The 22,307-nt window shown below is 34.2% G+C and overlaps 1 protein-coding gene across 6 annotated transcripts; it reads right to left on the minus strand.

Annotated features, from left to right (window-relative positions):
* Positions 1 to 10,352: 10,352 nt before the first annotated feature.
* Positions 10,353 to 21,862, minus strand: LOC109533615 (sodium- and chloride-dependent GABA transporter 1). 6 transcript variants are annotated; one of them, XM_019898978.2, is made up of 13 exons: positions 18,175 to 18,267; positions 17,984 to 18,124; positions 17,761 to 17,804; positions 15,242 to 15,508; positions 14,920 to 15,183; positions 14,767 to 14,863; positions 14,079 to 14,211; positions 13,545 to 13,783; positions 12,273 to 12,489; positions 11,908 to 12,060; positions 11,614 to 11,817; positions 11,197 to 11,364; positions 10,353 to 11,070 (listed from the first exon to the last, which is right to left on the minus strand). In XM_019898978.2, the coding sequence occupies exons 4-13, from the start codon at positions 15,501 to 15,503 to the stop codon at positions 10,924 to 10,926; spliced, it is 1,884 nt and encodes a 627-aa protein (XP_019754537.1). In that variant the 5' UTR covers positions 15,504 to 15,508; positions 17,761 to 17,804; positions 17,984 to 18,124; positions 18,175 to 18,267; the 3' UTR covers positions 10,353 to 10,923. The 6 variants fall into 6 exon arrangements, with proteins under 6 accessions (XP_019754537.1, XP_019754535.1, XP_019754540.1 ...); XM_019898976.2 differs by lacking the exons at positions 17,761 to 17,804; positions 17,984 to 18,124; positions 18,175 to 18,267 and adding an exon at positions 21,699 to 21,862; XM_019898981.2 differs by lacking the exons at positions 17,761 to 17,804; positions 17,984 to 18,124; positions 18,175 to 18,267 and adding an exon at positions 20,335 to 20,476.
* Between the last annotated feature and the right edge of the window lie 445 nt (positions 21,863 to 22,307).

Here is a 22,307-nt window from a genome sequence, read left to right on the forward strand (position 1 = left end):
CCATAAAATTTGAAGCTTTGGTTTGCATGTTTCCATATTAAGTGGGTTGTTGATATTGCCTTTAGACGACATGATATTTTTGGGTAGTTTCGTCTTTAGACGTCCACATAAATCTCATATCATCCAGGTAATCCTCGCTTCTACGCATCCATACAAAAATCCTTAATATATGGCTTGGAATTTCAACATTTATGCGCATTTTGTCACGATGGAGGATTGAGATGCAAATCATGTGCCTCGGATTTTCCAATTCTGCTTCGCCATAAATTCATCTGCGAGATTTCAATACTCCAAATTCGATTTTTCCATGTTGTTTGCATCCAGAGCACTTTTTTCCGATTCGGTTTTCCTACAGAACTTCATTGTTCATTGTTCATTGTCTTCCTTTGTGTGTTTCCGGTCTCCAGTCATTCGAGACCGAAATATGGAAAGCAAATTTTATTTAAAAATTACGCTCATATGAAATATCGCATTACACTCCAGATAACGAAAATGAAGCAAAGTTGAGCGTCTGTAATAAAGCCCAGCTTGAAACGCAAAATTTAATTAATACACTCCTTTGTTCCTTGACTGCAAAGGTCTAGCGCTTACGCCTTAATTACTATTTTTTGTTTTCTTTAGCTTCATTAAAATGGGAAGAAAACGCTGTAATGAAACTTTATACTTTAAAATATTCTTCACATTCCATCAAGGTGTTTCTATCAACGTTCGCGTTAGTTCAGGTTAGCTTAGTTGACTTATTCATCACAAACTCCAAGGAAATCCAGCACTTTTCGAGAAAGAAAACAAAAAGTGTCTTGCTGACCTCCTTCAACTCTCATTTAAGACAATGAAATTCCTATAAAATGATATATTTATCGCTCTACAAGTTCTGCTGTTCACAAAATGATTAGGACATTGATTGATTACCGAATGTTAGTATTAGCGTCCTTGTTCCAAAACAACTCCACAATGGAAACAGTTTTCCAGGTAAACTTTGTGCGTGCTTATAAATTGAGTTATAATATATTTATCTTAATACTTTGCACGATAAATATCAGCCGGTATATAAGTAACCAAATTTATGGCCCCATTTGTTACCTCGCACATTGACTTATTGCTGACAAGCTCAAGACTTTGAGAAGCCATCCAGACGTGTCTGGATAAATAAAGCAAAACACCTTTTTCGCCATAAACCACTTATCTGAAACTATCAGACGGCAAAGCTACAAAGCTAAATGAACTAGCTCGGTAGGTTTTTATATTTGTTAATGAAATAAGCTGCAGAAGGGCAACCTGCTTACCCAAAGTGCCCAAGCCGGAATTACTCGCTGCAAATGCAAAGTAATGACTTTTAAAGCTTCTCTGTAAATGATTCAAATGGGCCCATAAATCTATAGTCATTAAGTTCAGTCTGTTTATTCTAGGCACGACAATGTAAATCTAGCAATAAAGCTAAATCCCCGGCCTGCCATTCCTTCGACCTTCAGGAAATGGAAAACTTTGTAATTTGAATCGGAACAAACGCAATTTTCATATAAGCCGTCTTAAACGTGTGAACTCTTGCGTGCATTTATTAGCCATAACTTAGCGCGAGCTCAGATAATGGCAGAAGATCAACAATCAGGCCAACTGTTTCTTTGTCTTCTCTCCGAAAAAGTTTTCAGCTAGCCGATTTCACGTAATGAAGCTATTTTAAAGGTCTGCCTTTAAACAGTTAAATATTTCACCCAAAAGAAGACATACCTATGCAGCGTAAATCCGCCCTTTACTGTTAATGTAATTCACCTTCAACATCCAGATTCTAGGCTTGGTTAGATGGGCAAATTGGATTTCTGCACAGGAGAGTTGTACACGTATATTATGATTTCGTATAATCACGGAAACCATTATGGGATTAAAGACCAGCAATTTCAGTCTAAGCAGCAATCAGTCCAGAAACATATTTGCAAATATGCAACTTTCCTTTTGCTTTACAAATGAATTGATAGGAGGATGCTAATCAGACCTTTGCATATTTAACGTGTTTGAATTTGATTTTGAAACTATATTTATTTCAGTTTGGCCCGAACATTTAAAACTCACTGTTCTGATTGCTATGCAAAGCGATCCTCTTGCTTAATCTACCTGAATCTATTCTAACATTAAGCTCCATTCTATCACAAAGCAACATCTAATTATTCAAACTATAGAGGAAAACTAATTCCGATATAATAGGATGTTTGGTAGTTCATTCGCACGTGAATTTATCTGACACTCTCCCAGTTCCCTTGTTGGGAAATTTGGGCAGGAATTGTAGCAACAGTTGTTAAATTAGCTGCGACCAAGCCAAAGTGTAACAAATTTGTGCCAAAATGGCTGCCATCCAATTAGTACATGTAAATTGAGGCGGAACAAGTTAATAGAATAATTTCCGACTGTTTAAGCTGCAGTTTTGTTAGACTTACCAATGAAGAACCCAGGCTGCTTCCATCTGAAACCAAACAAATTTTCTAAAGTTTCCTTATTGCTCACTGATTGGTTCCGATAGAAACCTGTTGGTTTCGTTAGTGTTTTCAAAGGCTTATGAATTAATGCTTCATTTTTATTATTCTACATAAATTTTCAATTACCAGAACAAACTACTCGGAAAACTTCGCTTGCCTGGAAAATGGCTAGGGGACGCGGTTATGCAAATATATTCATTTTCCACGATTGCAAATGCTGTTAATAACTAAAAATCAATAAAAGTTTCCAGTTGAATGTTTCATACGCTTAATCGGTGCCCAGAGGTCTTCTATAAATATGAAGTTTTAATATCTACAATTCTAAGCATGATTTTTAGACAATTTAGACAATTAAATTTAACAGTTTTAATTAAATGCGGATCTTATTAAATATTCCAACAATGTTTGCATTAATTTTCCGTCTAAGCGACCAGATTGACTAAGAATAATTTAGTCCAGCAACACACTCGCAAAGTGAATGGATGCATGCCTAAGAGTTTATTTTCCAAGTAAATAATGAGGCGCGATATTGCAGCTTCTTTGAACTTGCACTATGCTAAAGTTTTTGAATTATTGAAGTAGTTTTCCTCTATCAAAACAAAACTCAAACGAACTTATTTAGCAGCAACTTTCCAGAACATTAAACAATGCATCTTTAATAAACTTTATATACAGATTGCAGATAAACATTTCATGAGTGTAAATACAATTGCAGGAAATATCTCTAAAAATTGAAAAATTTTGTTCAGACGTGCACAAGTTTCAGCGCTTTCTTAAGCCTTCAACATTGTTTCTTCACATATAGTACACTTATAAATGTTTCAGTTTATTTTCTTATTGTCATGGTCCAAAACCGTCAGACTGTGTGGGAAATAAGTAAATTTATGTGGAAACGTAGAAGCGATAAATTGCGAGTAGTCTCTTAAAAGCAACTGGTTAAATATTAACTGTAATTTCTTAGTTTATTTTCGAAATAATAAAATCTGGAATTTAGAGGAATAATTATAAAAATTATTTCTATTATTTTTCTACAATCAAATTAATTTCAAATAACAATCATTTCTATGGTACAGAAATTTAATGAGCAACTCAAATGTGTGGTCGATAAAAGTAATTTAGATTGATACTGATAAGAGAAGAACATTAGAGCACCAGCAACAAGAACGTGAAATTAGGGAAGTAGAAATGTCGCTTTTTCAGCAATCATTATGATTGTTTATTTTGCTTTTGGATGTTTTTTTTCGCTTGGCCTAAGGTAGGCGAGTAGCAACAATAGACAAATACAAAAAAGGCCATGCCTTTTATCAGCACCTTTTGTGGATGCTTTATATGGTATTAATCGATTGATATTCTAAAAATAAGCGAGCTGCTATAATGATTAATTGAGGGCTTATTTAGTCTTCGCGTTCTTTCATCCTCAAGTTGGTCTATTCTCAAAAATCATTAATTTTCATCAAATTTGGTGTATTTTTGTGTTATCAGACAATGAAAATAAAACGACAATATTGCACATATGAAAAGGTATTGAAATAATACATTTTTACAGCTCAAATGATCCTCTAGATTTATAAAGAGTTTCCTGGTCTTGATAGGGAAACTATATTTAGATCGTAACTATTTGCCTGTCCTAAAAAACTGCAGGTCTAATAATACCTAAATGTCACGAAACCTGTTCTCTGAGGACTACAATCTGGGCCTGGCTTTTGGATAAAAGAACTTCCCTTTATTAATTATGCAAATTTAATGAAAGCAGCTAATTTCCTAAAGGGTAATGATAGGTGAGCTTTTGCCAAAAAAGGATCAGATTTTATATCATTACTTTAGCCGTTTTCAGTACTTATAAGCTATAAAAAAAGTTTATATTTCCAATACAACTTTTCAAATTATTCCTAGTGGTTATGTTTTTCTATCACGCAAAGTTTTCACCTGCATTATACTGTCCTACGCTCAGAAACGTGTTGTAATAAATTTCCCACCATTCCACAGAAAAGTGGATTTATTTGCATATTTAGCATTGTTAGGAAACCCAATTTGAACTAATCGCAAAATTTTAATTTGACTAGTTCAGTAGTAGTTCTATATCATATTTTGGAATATTTGCATCCAAACTTTTGCAATTCGCTGTGCACTCTATGTCAAAGACGAACGCCAATTAGTATTAGCAATTGGTGATATTCCAGCAAAGATTATTATTGTTATATCGCCTTAATGCATCGAATTTCCGCGAGCGAAATTTCCATTGAAAATGCATGTTCTTCCTCTTAGTTTACACATCAGTTCTCATTTCTTATTAGTTCCGGGCCCCCGTAAGTGTATATTATGTTGCGCCATACACATTACCATAATGTGATATTTCAGAGTTTCAAGACGATCGATAAAAGTTAGGTGCGTTTCCAACTTAACATGAAAAGGGGAAAGCTTTTCATTAAATATGAATTAACATGTTATAAATCGGGGTGGTTTGCACCTTTAAACACGGAGTTTGTCCTTCTGACTACCATAAAACCTGGAAACTTTTTGTTAAATTTTAAAGTTCAAAATCGCCTTGAATCCACGAAGAAACATCTCAGACAATCTGAAGACGTCTTGCAAATCCGAAAATATTGGGCTGGAATCAACGAATCACTAGAAGTGGAGGTGTTTTAAGAGATTAATGAGGAGGAACCAACTCCTTCCAAATTTTGCCTAAAAGAAAGCTCCTTCGAGTGAAATCGAACGCGTTGCGAATATGAAGCAAGGAAAGCCATGAGGAGCTCACCTAGAGAGGTCATAACAGACTTCTATATGGAAAACTTCGAAAAAAAGTGTTGAATTTAAGCAACTCTTAAACCAACATCCTGGTTTGCTGGTTTGTGAATGACACTCTTGTGATTTGGAACTATTAGCGCGACAACCTATTGTAGATACATTTCTCGATCTCCTCAACATCCAGATAAACATTTTTCTATAGAAGTAAAAAAATACTATCAATAGGTGTTCCGGGACATTTTACAATTGAGCAAAAGGAGTCGGTTTGACTACAACATATACGACAAAGTAACTCGGACTAACAAGTTTTTCCACCGGCCCAACCACCAGCTAAGAAAAACCAAGACCGTAAAAAACAGAACCTGACAATCTGTGGACTACAATTTTTCCTCACTACTGCAAGAATCAACCGCAAGAGCCGAAAGTTTACACCCTCATTCATTGTTCCAGCACCGTTTGTGGAAGCGTCCAAAAATCCTTAAACCTAATTTTTCATTAAAATCAGTACTATTGATAAACCATCTACATGTCTGTTCGTTACAATAAGTTCAAATTCGTTTGCTGAAAGTTTTCAGTACACGTTGCCTGGTTAATTTGGCACACCCAGGAAAAAATAAACTGGTTTCCTCAGCAACTTTGTAAAAGCGTCCATAAGTTCCATTGCTATTACACAATTCCAGCCAGAAATTCCCATGGCGTTGAAAGTTTTGAACTTTGAAGTGGAGGAAGACGATGTGTAAATTATGCTGAAGTTGCACCAAAATGGGCGAGAGCTTAATGTTTGAAGACGCTGTGCTGTGTGTTTAGATGGGCTGCCTCAAACATTAAGCAAACTAATAAAACTGATTAATGTTCTTCGTCTGTTTGTTTTTCCGAGCTTACGTAATGTATATCAATCAATCATCATTTCATACATTATTCTGTTATTCCTTGATCTTTTGCTAATACAAATAGTTCAGTCATTTAGCAGAAAACAACGTCTGCTGCCCTCATTATCTTAATAATTAAACAAGCAGTTTGATTCACTTTAATTAACAAAAAGCTCATTAGAGATCCAAATGAATGTCGATTTAGCGATCGAAAAATAAATACAAAGTCATAATTGAACGTTACTTTCTTAATTGGATAATTCAATTCAACTTCAAATATCGATAGTCAGAATTATTTTAAGGATTAATCAGTTAATTAGTATTTCAATTAAAGTAATGAGCCATTATATCCGCTAAATCCATAAATGTTATGCAACTAATATTTAACTAATGCATGCAGTCAATCCGCATCAATTACATTCAAATATTTGCCTATTAAATAAAACGTCTATTTGAAGTTGCACTGTTTCATATTACAGAAGTAAAACTAGTCATTTGCCATTAGCGAATGTTCTAAGACACAAATTTTCCAGAAACTTGCTTATCTTCAATCCAAATTGAAATATCCCAATATAGACGTCGTCGCTGAATCGCTTCGAAATTCAAAATTGTTTCCCAAAGGGAATTATTGAATGATTTATAGGTTTGGAATAATTCAAAATTCAAAGAATTCCAACCATGTTCTTTCAATCTAAAGCGGGCTCTTTTCGTGTATTTGAATTTCAAATCTCCATTGTACTGGGAAGCAATATTGTCCATATACAAATAAAAAATGTTAGAATAATATTTTTCCTGTATCGAAAAACATGAAAGCTTCAAATAAACGAGGAGCTGCCAATTTTGTTTGCAGATGAGTTTTTTAACTGATGCTCATAAGGCAGATTTAACATTTCCGCATAATGATGGTGTTTTAATTAATAGACAATTTTAATTAAACACCCAACTTATTGACAATTCATTACAGAACAATGTTAAATATTCAAGTCTAGAGGATTTGAATATAATGAACACATGAATTGTGCTTAGTGATTTAAGCCTCTTAAGTTTTAGTTACCAATAATTTAAACGAACATCAATAGTTTTCAGATTTAAATCATGCACAGTCGGAATTCCAAGCGCTTAAAATGACCAAGAATCTTGCACGATCGGTAATTTTGGTACAGTCAAACTAATTATTTCGGATGTTCAAACATATCCTGATTCGGATTCTTATATGAAAGTTTCGAAGTAAATTAGAATTATTTCTGTAGAAGGATTCCATAATTTTTCTCGGTATGATAGTCATTTCATAAGTATTCGAAATAAATGGGGATGCGAACTTCCAAGCTCTAACAGAGTGAAAACCTGTTGTTCTTTGTTGGCGCTTGGGGTGAGAACGAGCGCTCACACCGCCATTCTTCTAAACTCGAGTTCTTGTTCCCCATTGCATTTTACTAAAAAGTACTGGAAAAATAATGAAATTATCTGCTCGGAGAAGCTTTCGGGTGAATTGTTAAAAGCTGAGCGCCTAAAAGCGCGCCAAAAGGCGCATTTTGCTCTAAACCGCGCAAGACTTAAATCAAAAAACAATATATGGTAAGCAAATTTCGGTAAGCACAAAGTTGTTTCTGGCAAGGCAAAATTGGACGATTTGCAGCAAAATAAAAATTGACTTACCAATTAAATTCCACGTAAGTTGCAGCACTTTGAGGAACTAGACATAGCCTCCACACACGACGGGCGCTGACTGAAGAACAGCGTCGAGACGCTGTGCGCCGCCAGCGCCCGATTTCGTTGCGGGGATGCTTCCAAATAGCAGACGGTCAATACTGACTTACCTGTGCACATTAATGCTGGCGCTTTACTCCTACGCTTCAAAATGCTGATTGGTGATAACAAAATGGAAGCAATTTAGACGAAATTATTTTCAAACCGACCTAGACTAAACGGGTTCCACTTTAAACTTATAATTTGCCATCTGAAAGCCTCACAAGCCTGTTGCTGTAGATCTAAAAAAACTGTTGCTGCCTACACAGAACGCAGCTTTCAAGTGGAATCATTTGGAGTCCAGACAGAAGCCAGATGCTATAGTTTGAATACATGTTCAGAGCAACTGTTATTTTGCAATTTTGAGCTAAATATTTGCTTGGTTATTCAAGAAAACAGCAGTCGATCAACCTCCTGATCATTTATAGCAAAACTTGTCCTTTCTAGCAGTTACTTCCCTCCATAAAAATTAAATCATCTTCTATTTCAGAAGTGAACTAAAACACTTCAAGCAACTAGACTTCTTGAAAGTTTTGTGAATGGAATTGAAGGTTCATAGCAGCGAGCCAATAAAAGGCAAAGTACAACTAGTTAAAGTTCACTCGGTACAAGATAGAATATCTCAAAAAATTGGTAAAAATTTTATCAATTTTTTAACACAAATTAGTCCGGAAAACCCATGATTAAAAAGGTGATACCTACTGCGATATCCTTTGGATCAAAAAGAGTCGATCTGACCTAAGTTTAATTCAGAAAACTATTTGGTTCCTCTTCAATTGATGCTGGAATAATTGAAAAAATGAGTTTTTTGAAATACTGTGAACTTGTTCCTAAGTAAGACCGATGTTCTGACGAAGCAACCGAGTTCATCCACGTTGGAAAAGTGAGAAATTCTTGAATGTTTTGTTACAAAAACTACCACCTTTTTGCACCAATCCTCGGTGACATTTTTGCCCTCTTTGTAAAGGCTTGTAGCATTCACAATGTTTGCTGAAAAACAATTTTTTTGTTCTCTCGCCAACTTCCAATTTTCATTCATGATCTTTTGCAATATTTTTCTAAAAACTCGTTTTCTTTCCGTGAGATTTTTTATGAACTCCATTGTGAATAAAACGCTTCCAAAAAACCAGGGCTCTAAAGCTTTGTTGGTCAGTTATAAATTATAAAACGCTTGCATGCAAATTAACTTATTATAAGAAACATTATCGTTTACTATAGCATTTACAGTCAATATCTGGATCAATCTTATCAATACACGGAAATGTTTTTTTGTCTCATAAACTACGATTTCCACAAGATCTTACAGATATCCCAAAAATGTCCAAAAAGGATTATTGCATCAACTCAAAAACAACAGTTTATTCCAAGGACTAAATAAAACCTTCTAGTAGTTTTTGCATAAAGGCACTGAAGAATTCATTAAAAAATTGACTCAAAGAATTATTAAAAAGTTGCGTTAAAATCCATTTTTCGTCATTTCAATCTCATCAGGAAAAAACAGCGGAAGAGCCAGACATTTTTTCTCAATAGATCTTTCTCAATTTTTCTCTGTATAGCAGTAATTTGAGATTTCTTCGAATTTATTTTCATTCAAGAAGCTTCCATTTCTTCCATTTTATTGACGGGAACATGAAACATTACACAAATATTTTTTGACTAACTGCTGAACTCACAATCTTGTCTAAATATTGATACGCCCCTGCTGCACTTAATAAAATAATCCAAATGAGCCATTGCTCTTAATTATCTTACTTATTAGATTAAATGCGTGTTTCGCCCTAAAGCCTTTAATAAGAACAAATGGATGATATAATGGTTTAGGGTGTTTGAGGTATTCTGTTGAAGGCTAGCGTAAGCACAATGAAAATGAAATAAATATGGGTTTTTTAAAGACTTGTTGATCGTTTCAGGGAATGTAATTTAGGGAGTTTGACATCATGCATTATAGTCATTTGGCCAAATTTCTGCGCTTTAAATAAGTAGATTAATTAATTTTTTGAGTTGTTGAGATGAGTTCAGTTGCGGAGTCTGGATAATTTATCAAAATAAAATCCATCGGCGGTTTAAAGTAGTTTATTTTGATTAACTAATGAAACGAATAACGGAAGATAAGCTGAAATATTCAACTACAGTAAATCATTCATAATAAGGTTGTTTAACACATTTTCATTTCTCGAGCAAAAAATGTGGAAGTAACGTGGGAGTTTGCAAAGAAAGCGGAAATGAAGATTTATCTCTTAGTCGGGTTTTATTTATTAGGAAAAAAGGAAGTCTTCCTTAAGTGCTCACAACGCAATGCCGGTTTAAGGGCTTTCCGTCTAATTTGCACATTACGTTTATTATGTTAAGTGAATCCTTCTCTTAGGGACGGTTCTTAATCACATTGTGTTCCTTCCACAATTTGCGAGTTTTGTTACTTACCACGATGCATAAATTGTAAATATTTTCTTTAATTTATGAAGTCGCAATGGACATATAAATAATTGATTGAGGAAATTAGCCTATTGTTAATAGAGAAAGAAAATAAAAGTGATTTCTTTATTTCAATAGCCGATTCACATGATTTAAGTATTTTGAATAATAATATTAACTTTAATGATTGCAATAAATAATGCATAACGTATTATGTTTTAAGGAAAAAATAATACTTTAACCGCAACATACGGTAGTCAATCTAACATACATAGGATACTTTCTACGAAATGTTTTCTCTAATGGATATTATTTATCACAAACTAGCATATCAAATAATTGACGAAACCATCTAACTTCCATATGTAAAACATTTAATTATCTGTGACTTTACTAGAACGTAAAAAATATATAGTGAAACTATAATTTTCACAAGAGTTTGCAGAATTTTCGAAAGTACGGATGCGACTTAAATAAATGGCTACATATAATAGTTAAGTTTAGTTTCGAGAACTGAAAATCAAATCTCTCCTATATTTAATAAAAGCTGAAGCCCATCTATTAATCCATTAATGCTCACATTTCAGAGTCTCTTTTAACACATTTTGAAACTAACCCAAAGGCTGAAGATAAATTTTCCTTGGACTTGTTAAGAGATGTGCTTCAGACTGAGTTTCTATTCTCTACGAATTAAGTTTCTCATTTTGCACCAAAGAAACGGACGGCGTTATTAATCCGACTTTACTTTGGGTAATAAGTTGGCCAGTGGTTTTATCGCATATGGATATTTTTCTTTGCTTTATGGCCGGAATTAATCCATCTTTGAAATTCTGAAATAAACCATACATTATTTGTTAAAAGTTGATTATGATGTAGTCTAATTTAGGTTTATGTAACGGATGGAAGAAATTCAGTTCAAACAATGGCCTTTCCTATTTTTTTTTAGTTTTTCTTACCTGAATAATAGAGTTCGGCTGTGTTAGTAGATAGTAAATGGCGTAAACAGGAACCCATAACATTGAAGAGAAACTTATTCCCAAACCAAAAATATTTGCCCACAACGGATAATTATATTCACCGTAACGCAACGTCTGGTATTCCATGCATTGCTGCACGAATATCACCTGTAACGAAAAGAATAATGAATATTTACTCTGCTATTGAATCGACGGGTTGGCTGTTTTCTTAAACCATTTTTGATAGTTCATTATTGCATCAGGCGCTCACTATATTTCACAATAGAAGTAATCGTTTATATCGCATGCTTGTGCAACGCCGGTTGTTTGGCCATTAGTTCTATTAATGCCACATTTTGTCATAATTCATCATCAATTTGTTGGCCAGTTTCTACTGCATTAGCCAATTGCACTTACCGCAATAACAATAGGAGCGCAATACTTCCAGCAAATCCTCCAAAACATGTTCGGTCTAGTTCCCATCATTTGTTCGATACAATCGCACAGTTTGTCAACTCCAAACGTCCATGAAATGGCCACAGTTTGAAAGAAACAGACCCAAAGAAGCGACATCCCACTGGCTGAATAATAGTCCATTAACTGGAAAACGTACATTCCGCCCTGCAAAAAAGTCCAAATGTCGTTTAAAGCTGGAACGGTAGAGCGCTTCATTAGGCCTCGGGCAAAGTGAAACGGTTTTTTTGTACGTACATGAGTAACCATCGGAATTCCCAACAGGAACATTATTATGCAAACTGTGGCAGTGAACTTCTGCCTGTGCGGCCTCAATACGGTCGACCAATTATCCATCAATCCAGTAATAAAAGATTCAACGAGGCAGAAAGCACTGTCTATTCCCAATATCTGGAAAATCCATTGCGATAAATTTATTGTCGACATATTTCATCGAAAACATGAATATTTATTAAGTACCTTGATCCAAATCAATGCTGATGGCAAAAAACACAGTTTTGTTGGAAAAAGTTAAAAGTTTCACAACACAAACAACGGCAGTTCTACAGTTAAATTTTCCGAAAATGTATGATAAATTGATCTTTTTCTGGATTGAAACCTACTAGTAGCATGATGAAAAATATAATTGCCCAAAACGGTGCTCCAGGCAATTTCAAAACGACTTCCGGATACGTCAGGAATACTAATCCGGGTCCGCTTTTAACCACGTCGCCTACATTTACATTTTGCTCGTGTGCCAAATGTCCCAGAATAGAAAATGTGACCACACCGGCCAGTACTGAAGTGAAGGTGTTGACCACACAAGTTATCACAGCGTCTCTAAAAAAAGCAAAAAAAATTAATCCCATGCATAAAATCCATTATACGACATGAAAGTAATCTAACAATTCTAACAAGGAAAATTCGATTCGATACTTTCGCAACTGCTTAGAAAATCTGTGCACGCAAAATCGGTTTTTAATAAACGGAACAACCCCCGTAGGTAGAATAACACCTTCGTCTTCTTCGGATTTCCCATCAAGCTAAGTTAACGCCCGAAGTCTAAAGAAAAATGCCTGTACCTGTTGCCTTTTCCTTTTGCAAATAGTTGCGCTTCCTTCAGGTTAATAGCATTAATTTTTCTAAATTCTGCTAAACACGTACATAGTAAAATGGCTTGTGGTAAACGAGCACGTTCTCAAGAGAGATTTTTGCAAAACTAATAAAAAATATACTAGGCAAATAGGTAATGGAGAATAGTACAAATAAGTCATTTTACTTCAGTTTTCAAACAGGCCTTTAAATTGTTTTATCTTTTTTTGCCTTAAGGTTTTATGTAGTGTTTTCTTATCTTACGTTTGCCTATTAACTTAAATTACAACATAAAATATGAATATTTTGTAAAATATGATTCTTTAATTCATTGTGGGAGACAATGTTAGCGTGCGGTTTTTAATTCGCCTTAGCGTTATTGATCGTTCTCTCGATAAATTAAGTGATTCATTAACAAATAAATTTCGCTATTTAAAGAACGCGGCGGTCAATATCCTCAACGTTAATAAAGCAATCTGCTTTTGCAAACAAATACGTTTAAGTCAATATTCTAAGTTTTCTATTAAAGTAAACCGTCAAATAAAATTTAAAAAACTCTGATATTAACCCAACATCTCAATTTTATGAGCAAAACAAGCATAGTGCTGTTGAGTAATGAATTTAACAAATTGTCGAAGTTTAACTGCTTTTATATCTGAATTTGTGATGGTAATTGGCATATAACTAAAAGTTGTAACGAGGGATTTTAATGGCTAAAAGCTGGTTGTTTAGGAAACGAAAACACTTCATCCGGATAATCATCTGCGTGAGCCCCAATATAAAAAATGAAAGTTTTCCCTTACTTATAGGAGTTATGGTGAAACTTGTTGTAAGATCCGAGTGCTGGTAAGGCTCCACATCCAATGCTGTAGGCGAAAAAAATTTGAGAAGCTGCATCGACCCACGGACCAGGTGTTAAGAATTGTTCCCACTTGGGAACAACGTAATACAGCAAACCAGCGCCTGCACCATCTAATGTTACAGCTCGAACCATCATCACGATCAGGATCAGGTAAGGAAAAAGCGCCAAGAACCATATAATCTGTTTAAAGAAAAATTAGCTGATAGAGAAAAATTAAGCCTGAAGAGCAAAATTGTTCAGATCATGCAAATGAAGATGCTCAACAGTCGAAAATTTCTTTTAACAATGCAGAGTTTGATAAAAAAAAAGCAGTCACGCAGTTTTTTCACTTTAATAACAAATATTTGCAATTTTTCACTAGATTATTTAATGGCCAGATCTTTGAACAAAAGAGCTAAGTCAATGTTTGTGCCTTTGCGAAAATTGAGACTAACAATTTTCATATAAAATGGAAGGGTGATACTCGTAAATTTACCTTACCGCTTTGATGCAACCCTCTCTTTATGATAATATATACCAATATCCAACCGATACATAAACATACGAATATATTCCACTGCATTCCGCCGATTTCCTCTAAACCACCTGAGATACCCAATACTTGTCGGCTGAAAAGAAAATACGGTTAGTTGCGTTTTCGACTTTCTCACTAATGGTATTTATTTGCCTTACTTAGTGTAGTGTTTTAAAGGGAAAAGCCTTGGAAAATGTCGATTATTACTTGTATTCGTTGGAATTTGAATTTAATAGTTTCATATTTTATAAGAAATAATTTTATCGCCCACTGAGTATAAGAGTATACTGAGTATAAGCATACGCATACTGAGTATAAGAACAAAACTGTTAGACAATTTTGATAAAGCTGTACTGTTTTCTTGCGCACTGATTTTGTGCGTTTTGGAGCCCCCAAGCCCTGGTGTACCAAATATTCCAAACAATAATTCAACTCATATCCAGGCGTTTTATCATTGAGTGATTAAGAATAGTTAAATTTATTGCACCGAAAATGCAAACCAACCAACACGCTATTGATAGACCAACAATCACGAACCCGTTTGCCGCATGATTTGCTAATTAAGTTCGCTGTAAATGCCATTTAATCATTGACTAAACGGCTATCAGCCGAGCAATTGATTTATGTAGATATTGGCAATTAGACTTACTCAAAATATTCCTCAACTGGTGAAAACTTCTTGGTGCCATTGACAAACGATAAATTACTGCCACTAGTAAAACAATCTTTGGTATTCCACAGGTTATCTGTAAGGGACTTATCAGTGAAAACCCCAAGAGACTGTTGCTTGATCATGACCTACCACAGCCTTGCCAGGGTAATACTGGTAGGTACGCAACAGTACTAATAATGTAGTATAAAGTCCAAGCAATTATCACACAATAATACACATCTAATAGGAACACTATGGTCATGGTGGCGAAACCTACACCTTTTAAGATGGGACATAATTGTCCAACAAAAGTCATCCCACCGGAACCCAAGTACTGGCCAATGGCAACTTCTTGGAAGAATATCGGAATTCCACACACTACCATTGCTATTGAATAGGTCACCAAAAATGCGCCTGAAAACAGTTGCATGTTAATATACAGAAACTTTCCAGGCTAAAAATCAAGCCTCACCTCCTCCGTTTTTATAGCAGAGATATGGAAACCTCCAAACATTTCCTAGTCCTACAGACAAGCTGATGCAGGACATGAGAAAGTCCAGTTTATTGCCCCATCCGCCACGATCTTCTTCCAGCTCGGCTGGTATCCGGAACATTATGGATTTTCCACCTTCTTCCATGGATCTTTCTACGAAGTCGTTTTCTTCATCTAAGTTCCGTTGTCGTTGGCTTTTTTCCATGTCGTCTTCGTCAACCCAAATTAATTTATTTGACATTTTATCTGGAACAAATTAACTCTTTATTGATTTATTGCTTTAATAAAGCTATCAGCTTTTAACTCTGTGTGCTTAATTTGTTGGCATAAGTCGTTCAACAACATGCATTGTCTTATATGAGATATAAAGCCGCGAGGGGAAATTACTTTGCTTAAAAGAGGAAAGGTTCATAAATTTGCACCTACCAAGGGAAATTAAATTATTTCAGTAGAAAAGGTGAACAAACTAACAAGTGCGCAGTTGGTCAATGAAAACCTTAATTTTTGCTACAACCTTTGTTGATTTTTTAAAGAACTGTAGCAAGAATATGCGAACTTCGTCTAAGTATTTTTATTTTGAGCATTGAATTGTTCTAGTTACTTTATCTGTTAAATATTTTAATGCAATTAATCTTTTATTTCACTGCTTGCTGTGTAAGGAAAATGTGCTCATTGAACCAAAAGGTTCATAGCTTTGCTCCAAATGCTTTGGAGCGAATGGAAGCCGAGAAAAAAGCGTTTTTTATTATCTAATTTGTTAATTAATAAATTCCTTGCACTTAAACAACAATATAAATTTATTGCTGATTTGCATGCACTTTTACACTCTGATTTCCTATTAGTAAGAAATTTTTCAAGATCGATATGTTGAGCCCTGAATAATACGTAGATAAAATGTTTCGCTCTGGGTGTGCATATTTCCGAAGCGATTTTAGGTAATTTGTTGCTGAAAGGCGCCTCCTAGAAATTAATTGAATTGGAGTTTTCTCTGATTTCTCTCGTCTCTTCTACACTCATTTCGCGGTGACTTTCAGTTCTAAAAAGCTTGCCAATAAAAGGCCAATTATGTTGATATTTATGTGCTGTTCAAACGACCATAAACGGCTGTGCCAATAGCTTCTTAATAATCCGCATGGAAAATAAACTGATACAAAAACCCATTCAGAATTTCAAAAGCTTTAAACGATCAAGCGCCTGAAGTAAATAAAGTCAATTTCACAGTCAGTTTCACAGGGCATGAGATAAAAGAAAATAGCTAAAAGTCTACTAGATTACAAATAAACTTAATACCGACCTTAACGAGTTTTTAAATTAACTTTCCATGCGGTCAGAGCAAATTCTGTTCTGGCGAAAAAAGTTTAAAGTGAATCCAGAATTAATTAATTATAATAGAATGCACTTTGAAATTGTCACGGTTTTTAAACGGAATGCTTAACTTTCAATTCAGCTCAAGCATAAATGCATTCGAGTGCAATCCCACTAGATTTTTCTATTAAAACATTTATTTTTCATTAATCATTATTCATTTACAACATACAGACGAACCAAGCGGTTTAATGTGTTCTTATTCACATCTTACCATATATTATGCAATCCATGACTAATCTAATCACTAAATGCCCTAGCGAATGCACCAAACTCAGCGTTTACTATCAGAATAATAATAATTAAATTTCAAAGCTTATTTTTAAATTTTGGCAGAAGCCTGAAGCGACTTTCAATAGGTGCAAGTTTATTTTCGTTACCCCATCTTAGACCAACAAAGTCCTCAAACACCTGATTTTGACGCAATCTTCAAAATCCTGCCAAACTTATCAATACTGGCGAGTTAATTAATAATTTCAGATATAATTAGCAGCATAATTAAATACATAGTTTCTACCAACAGGGAAAAATTAGAATCAGGGAGTTTCAGTAAATGAATTCGATTCTGTTAAAATCCAAGTGAGTTTTAAATTGGTATTGAACTTCGGCGACTAGAGGATTTTGAAACGAAATTGTATATTTCATCATCTTGCATTCAGTATGAATAACAACTGTTTTCCAGGTATAAAAAACGCGCGAGTAATTTGAGGAAACTACAGCTAATGTTTTTGTCGTTATATTAAAATATTGTAAAATTAGAGGAATGAAACAACATGAAAAAAATATTCAAACAAGTTCAAAGCTTTAGTTAAAAAGTACAAAAAATTGTGATAAAGCCTATTCAGCAATTATCTCTAACGAGTTGACGTCAAAATAGTAATAACACATTTCTGCTTGCTATTGTTTTCTTCAATCATTCTGATCGTGCTTGGAGCAATTGAAGAAAATTGCAGTCAAGCACATTTTCTATGTACTGTTTGCAATGTGGTGCATTCTGGATGATACCAGTTTTTTCTTAATTATACTGACAAATTTCAATAGGAAACAATATTGTAGAACACGCAAAGTTAATTAAAATCTGAACTTAAAAAGTTTGACCTCTGTCGATTTATTAACAATTAAAATTTACTTACTGGGGAATTTCTTGTCGTTATTAGTTCTTCGGGCAGCAACGGGACTTTTCAAATAAAATAATCGCATTAATTAGTAAAATATGTATTCAATCGATCATAGGAAAAATTGAATTGATCAAAGAAAAAAATAGTGTCATTGAACAAATGAATCATTGCGCGCTGGAAACGCCATGAATATTTTTACATTTTTATATTAATATTTGTTGGAGTGTCTAAGACTTACTAGTCCTTAAATAGAACTGGCGTACATTCACTTTAGAACTAACCCTTGACACTGAACCCAGTCGTCTAAATTTAGTCAACTATTTCGCGTACAATTGCATCGTTAATCTGGGTTTAATTGGAAGCAGTTTGCGCTTTTCAACTGGAAAAGTCAAGAAATCACCAACAATAGAAAAAAATATTGAAACTTACCAGAGCAGTTTTGCAGAAAAATATCAAAACACGTGCGCTAAACATTGAGAACGCGGGCAATTTTCTGAATGGTGCAGTTCATACTATAAGCACACATTCCTATTGACGTCAGTTCACATTCGCGTATTTTAAGAATCGTGATAAAGTAATACAAATATTGTGTAAACTTTTACAAGTTGCATCATTCTAAGTGAGTGCTTTCCAAAAACTCACATGTTGAGGTCGTTTTGTTTGCTTTTTGCCAATGAAAATCGTAGCCACACGGGATGGACTTGGGAAAAATTTGAAACTGACCGGATGAAGAGCGGTAGGCAGCAACTGTGTTTTTTTCGATCATAGTATCACATATTTTCAGCACCAAAAACACTTACAGACTGAATCTGAGTCGAAATGTTAAAATTTCCAGGTAACTAAACCAATTAGAAATTATTCAGCAATTGATTTGCATGTGATGGTTAAATTGCGCTTTATCACAGGGAGAACAATGTCAGATTTCCCAGAAAATGCTTGAAAACAATTCTAAATGATGGGCGTAATGTCGCATTCTGTAGCACAGTAATGATTAGGATTTTCGCCAACTTTCATCTCCGGTTTGACCAAAGGACCGTTCGTTTTAATTTAATTTGAATATCGCGCAAAGGCTCTGATGATAAGAAGCTTTCGAAGGTTCTTATCGCGTAGGCAGCGAGTACACAAAACTGTATGACCCGATGAACATCTGAATTTGAAAAGCAGGAAAAAACCCTCTAATGTTTTAAATACCGATTGCTTTCAACATCAAGCTTGCATTCAGACTCAGAAATTCTTGGTAGAAAGCCGACAATGACTTTGAAAACAAATTTTGAGGCATCGAGAGATTGAAAACTTGCTTGTTTCTTGTAAAACATTATGTCTTATATATTGAAAATAATCTAGCAAATCAGGGCAATTTTCCAGGTGAACTGCGAAAAGTGCGGTTCACGCAATTGAATCGTTAGTTAAATAATATATTGACAATTTTTCGATATGATAATGACTCAAATTGTGGAAAAATGAGAATCTCCTGTTTGAAGTTGAGCGTATTCTGAGTTCAAAACTCATTGCAGTTGCTCATTATTCACTATAATCAGATAGAAAATTCTCTATTACTAGATGGAAAATTTATTGAATTATCGCCAATGAAAGCATGTAAGCATTATAAAAAGGTCTGTTTCCCAATACTTGCTCAACTATACTGCCATTGTTCCCTTCTAAAGCAATTCTTAACTGTATTGCAAAATCTGTTTTCGCTGTTTGAAATATTTAATGGTTTTTGCTACCGCAAACTGAATCATTTTCGTAACTTGAAATTATTTTATACAAAATGCATATATTTTTAATGTTCAACACCACGATTATTTCAATCTTAATTATGTTATTTTTGTGAGTTTGTCTTATTAGTTATTGTGGAATTGAGCGTCGCTAACTATTGAAGATTTTGAATTAAAATTATGAATTTCATCATTTCATCATCTTCCATTGTATGACTAACAACTGTTTTCCAGGCATATTTAAAGAACGTACGTATTTTTTTTAGATTCTCTTTGTCAGTTCAAAATACAGCAACATTCAAAATGCGTACATTTATACAATCTTACGAACTTTTCAAATTTAATTATATTAATTTTTCCTCATTAGTTATGGGTTCTATCCTCTACTTTACATATTCACATTTTTTATTTCCTTCGCCTTTATCCTATATCTGTATAATATTTCATATCAGCGACAACAAATTTTAAATCAATCTAAAGTATTAAGTGAATGAACCCTTACCAAAAAAGTCTGCCGCTCACTGTTAAGAACAATATTCACTGCACATGTCTACATACAGACTGTGATAAATCCTACTATTCGTAGCCTTAATTATACAGTAATTTAAACGATATTATAATGAAACCAGACAATAGATAAACTTATAATTATTGTAAATTGATTCTATTCAAAAATTCAAACAACATTCAAGGTTAGCTTTGTAATTGGTACAAGATTTTTTTGGTAAGAATCTCCTACACAACTTGCTAGAAATCGGCTGATGAAATATGAATGGTTTTAACTGACCTGAAAATCTTACACGAAAAGGACAAGAAAAATAAATTTTCTACACCTCACGTCTTGATTCCCAGTTCAATTTCTGTTACTTACCAATCGGCTTAATGAACTCAAAAGCCTTCAACTGTTCAACAATCAAGTCCGATTTTTAAATTGGTCAACCGATGATTCTTAATCAAGTTCAGATCGAAAACTAAATCAGCTAAACTAGCAATTCGCTTGAAAGTAATTTACACCATCTGTTTAGCAATTGAACTGGAACACTTTTAGTTTTTGCAAACATATCAATCATGCCAGATATTTGACTTGCATTGGCTCAAAGGAAGTACATAGTAATTGGTTTTGTGACCTTAAATAATGCGGTAAATTATCGGGTTTTGTTATAATTAGTGTATCCCAATTATGCCCAATTAAAGCTGAGAAATGTTTGTGGTATAACATGTGAGAAATTTGAAAGCAGCCAGTGTTAAAACAACTGTGGCTCAATTTACAGCGCGAATCAAAATATTTCAAATATTACTGGGTACGTTAGTCAAGAATTTAAGTTCTATATATTGTTTGAGTTTTGAGTAAAATAAAATCTCTCAAAGTCCATGTACATCAAAAGAGAATCCAAGTGATATGAGCTAAAGAGAATCAATGTTGATTAATGTTAAATGTGAAGAAATTTAATAGAGAGCTTCAAGTTATTCCAACAGCTTCGGTACTGAATTTGCAAAGAACACCTTGTATATAAGCAAACTAATGCCACTACAAGACAAAATAATCGGTTTTTACTCAAGTGTAAATTTTATAATTGAATGCTCAAGTTCCGCATTTTCGGTAAGTTAATAACAATGACATTTCTGCACTTCCAGTTTTTTCTTGTTAAATCTCAAAGTCATGATAAAAACGCTCATTCTCACTCATTTATTAAATATAAAATATATAAATGTAATTAAAATAGTTGATCGGCGAAAGAGATTTTAACGTCTGGTTTGCATGCTTGGGGGAAGAAACGTTAAAAGCAGCTTGAATTAGAAACGATTTTTTCCTGAGAGCTTAAAGCATGCGTCAAGCTACATATCGACCAAATTTCAGCTCTAATTTTTCAGGCGCTCCTGAACTTGTGGCTGAAAGTTGCAGTTAATGCTCCAAGCTCTCAAACGAATGAGAAACAGTGGTCGTTATTCACATGTATTCCTTCGCGAATTTAAAAGCTTTCCTTGTTTCTGAGCTCATTTGATTTGTTTAATTTTTAAAAGCTTCCCAAATTTGAACTTGAATACAGCAAATAAGGTTTGTAGGATGTCCTGAATGTGCTCGAATTTTTATTGAGGTTACTGAAGTTAAGGGTCGCTTTTAAGTATCGGAAAAAAATGTTTGCCAACCCTTTGCTGCTGTCACCCAAACCCTTGCGCACGAATGTATCGATTTAAAATAAAATATTTACGTAATTAAATGAATATATCACTTACCAAAAGCACCGGAGAAGTTCGTATTATTCCATTAACCATCGCCACTGTTCTTCACCCAATATCCAAACTAGTAAATGAAAAGTGACTTTCAGCTGACTTCACTCGACAACCAATTTTATTGGAGTCCCTACATCTTTAAGCTTAGACGCGTTTTACGCCCACTGTTTACTAATTGGATTAATTAAACCTTTCATCCTTTAAAATCCGATAATCTTGACGAGAATTTACACAACATCGGCCGTTGCAACGATAGCAGGAAGACCAAAAAACTCCCCTTTTTTCAAGACGAGTATTAGATAACTAAATTTGAATATGCAAAAAGACTATATTTCCTCAAGAAAGGCCGCAATTGCCAAATAGGAAACGAAGCAAAAAACACTGTTTGAAAATTATTGCTAATAAATTCCGATGTATTGACTTAACTTAAAATGCCTAGCTTTCTAAATGCCGGGTATTTAATTGATATTTTGCTATATAACATAGTTTAGATATTGGTATCTTTTAAATAAACATATGACGAACTGAATATTTTTCCTAAGTCGTCCGGTATAGAAAATTAATTAAAATTAAACAATTACAACGGAAGGCAATAGGATCTCAAAACAAAAA

This window comes from Dendroctonus ponderosae, unplaced genomic scaffold (assembly GCF_020466585.1).
Source record: "Dendroctonus ponderosae isolate FM_Combo_2020 unplaced genomic scaffold, Dpon_F_20191213v2 Dpon_F_20191213_97, whole genome shotgun sequence".
In the NCBI taxonomy this organism is placed as follows: domain Eukaryota; kingdom Metazoa; phylum Arthropoda; class Insecta; order Coleoptera; family Curculionidae; genus Dendroctonus; species Dendroctonus ponderosae.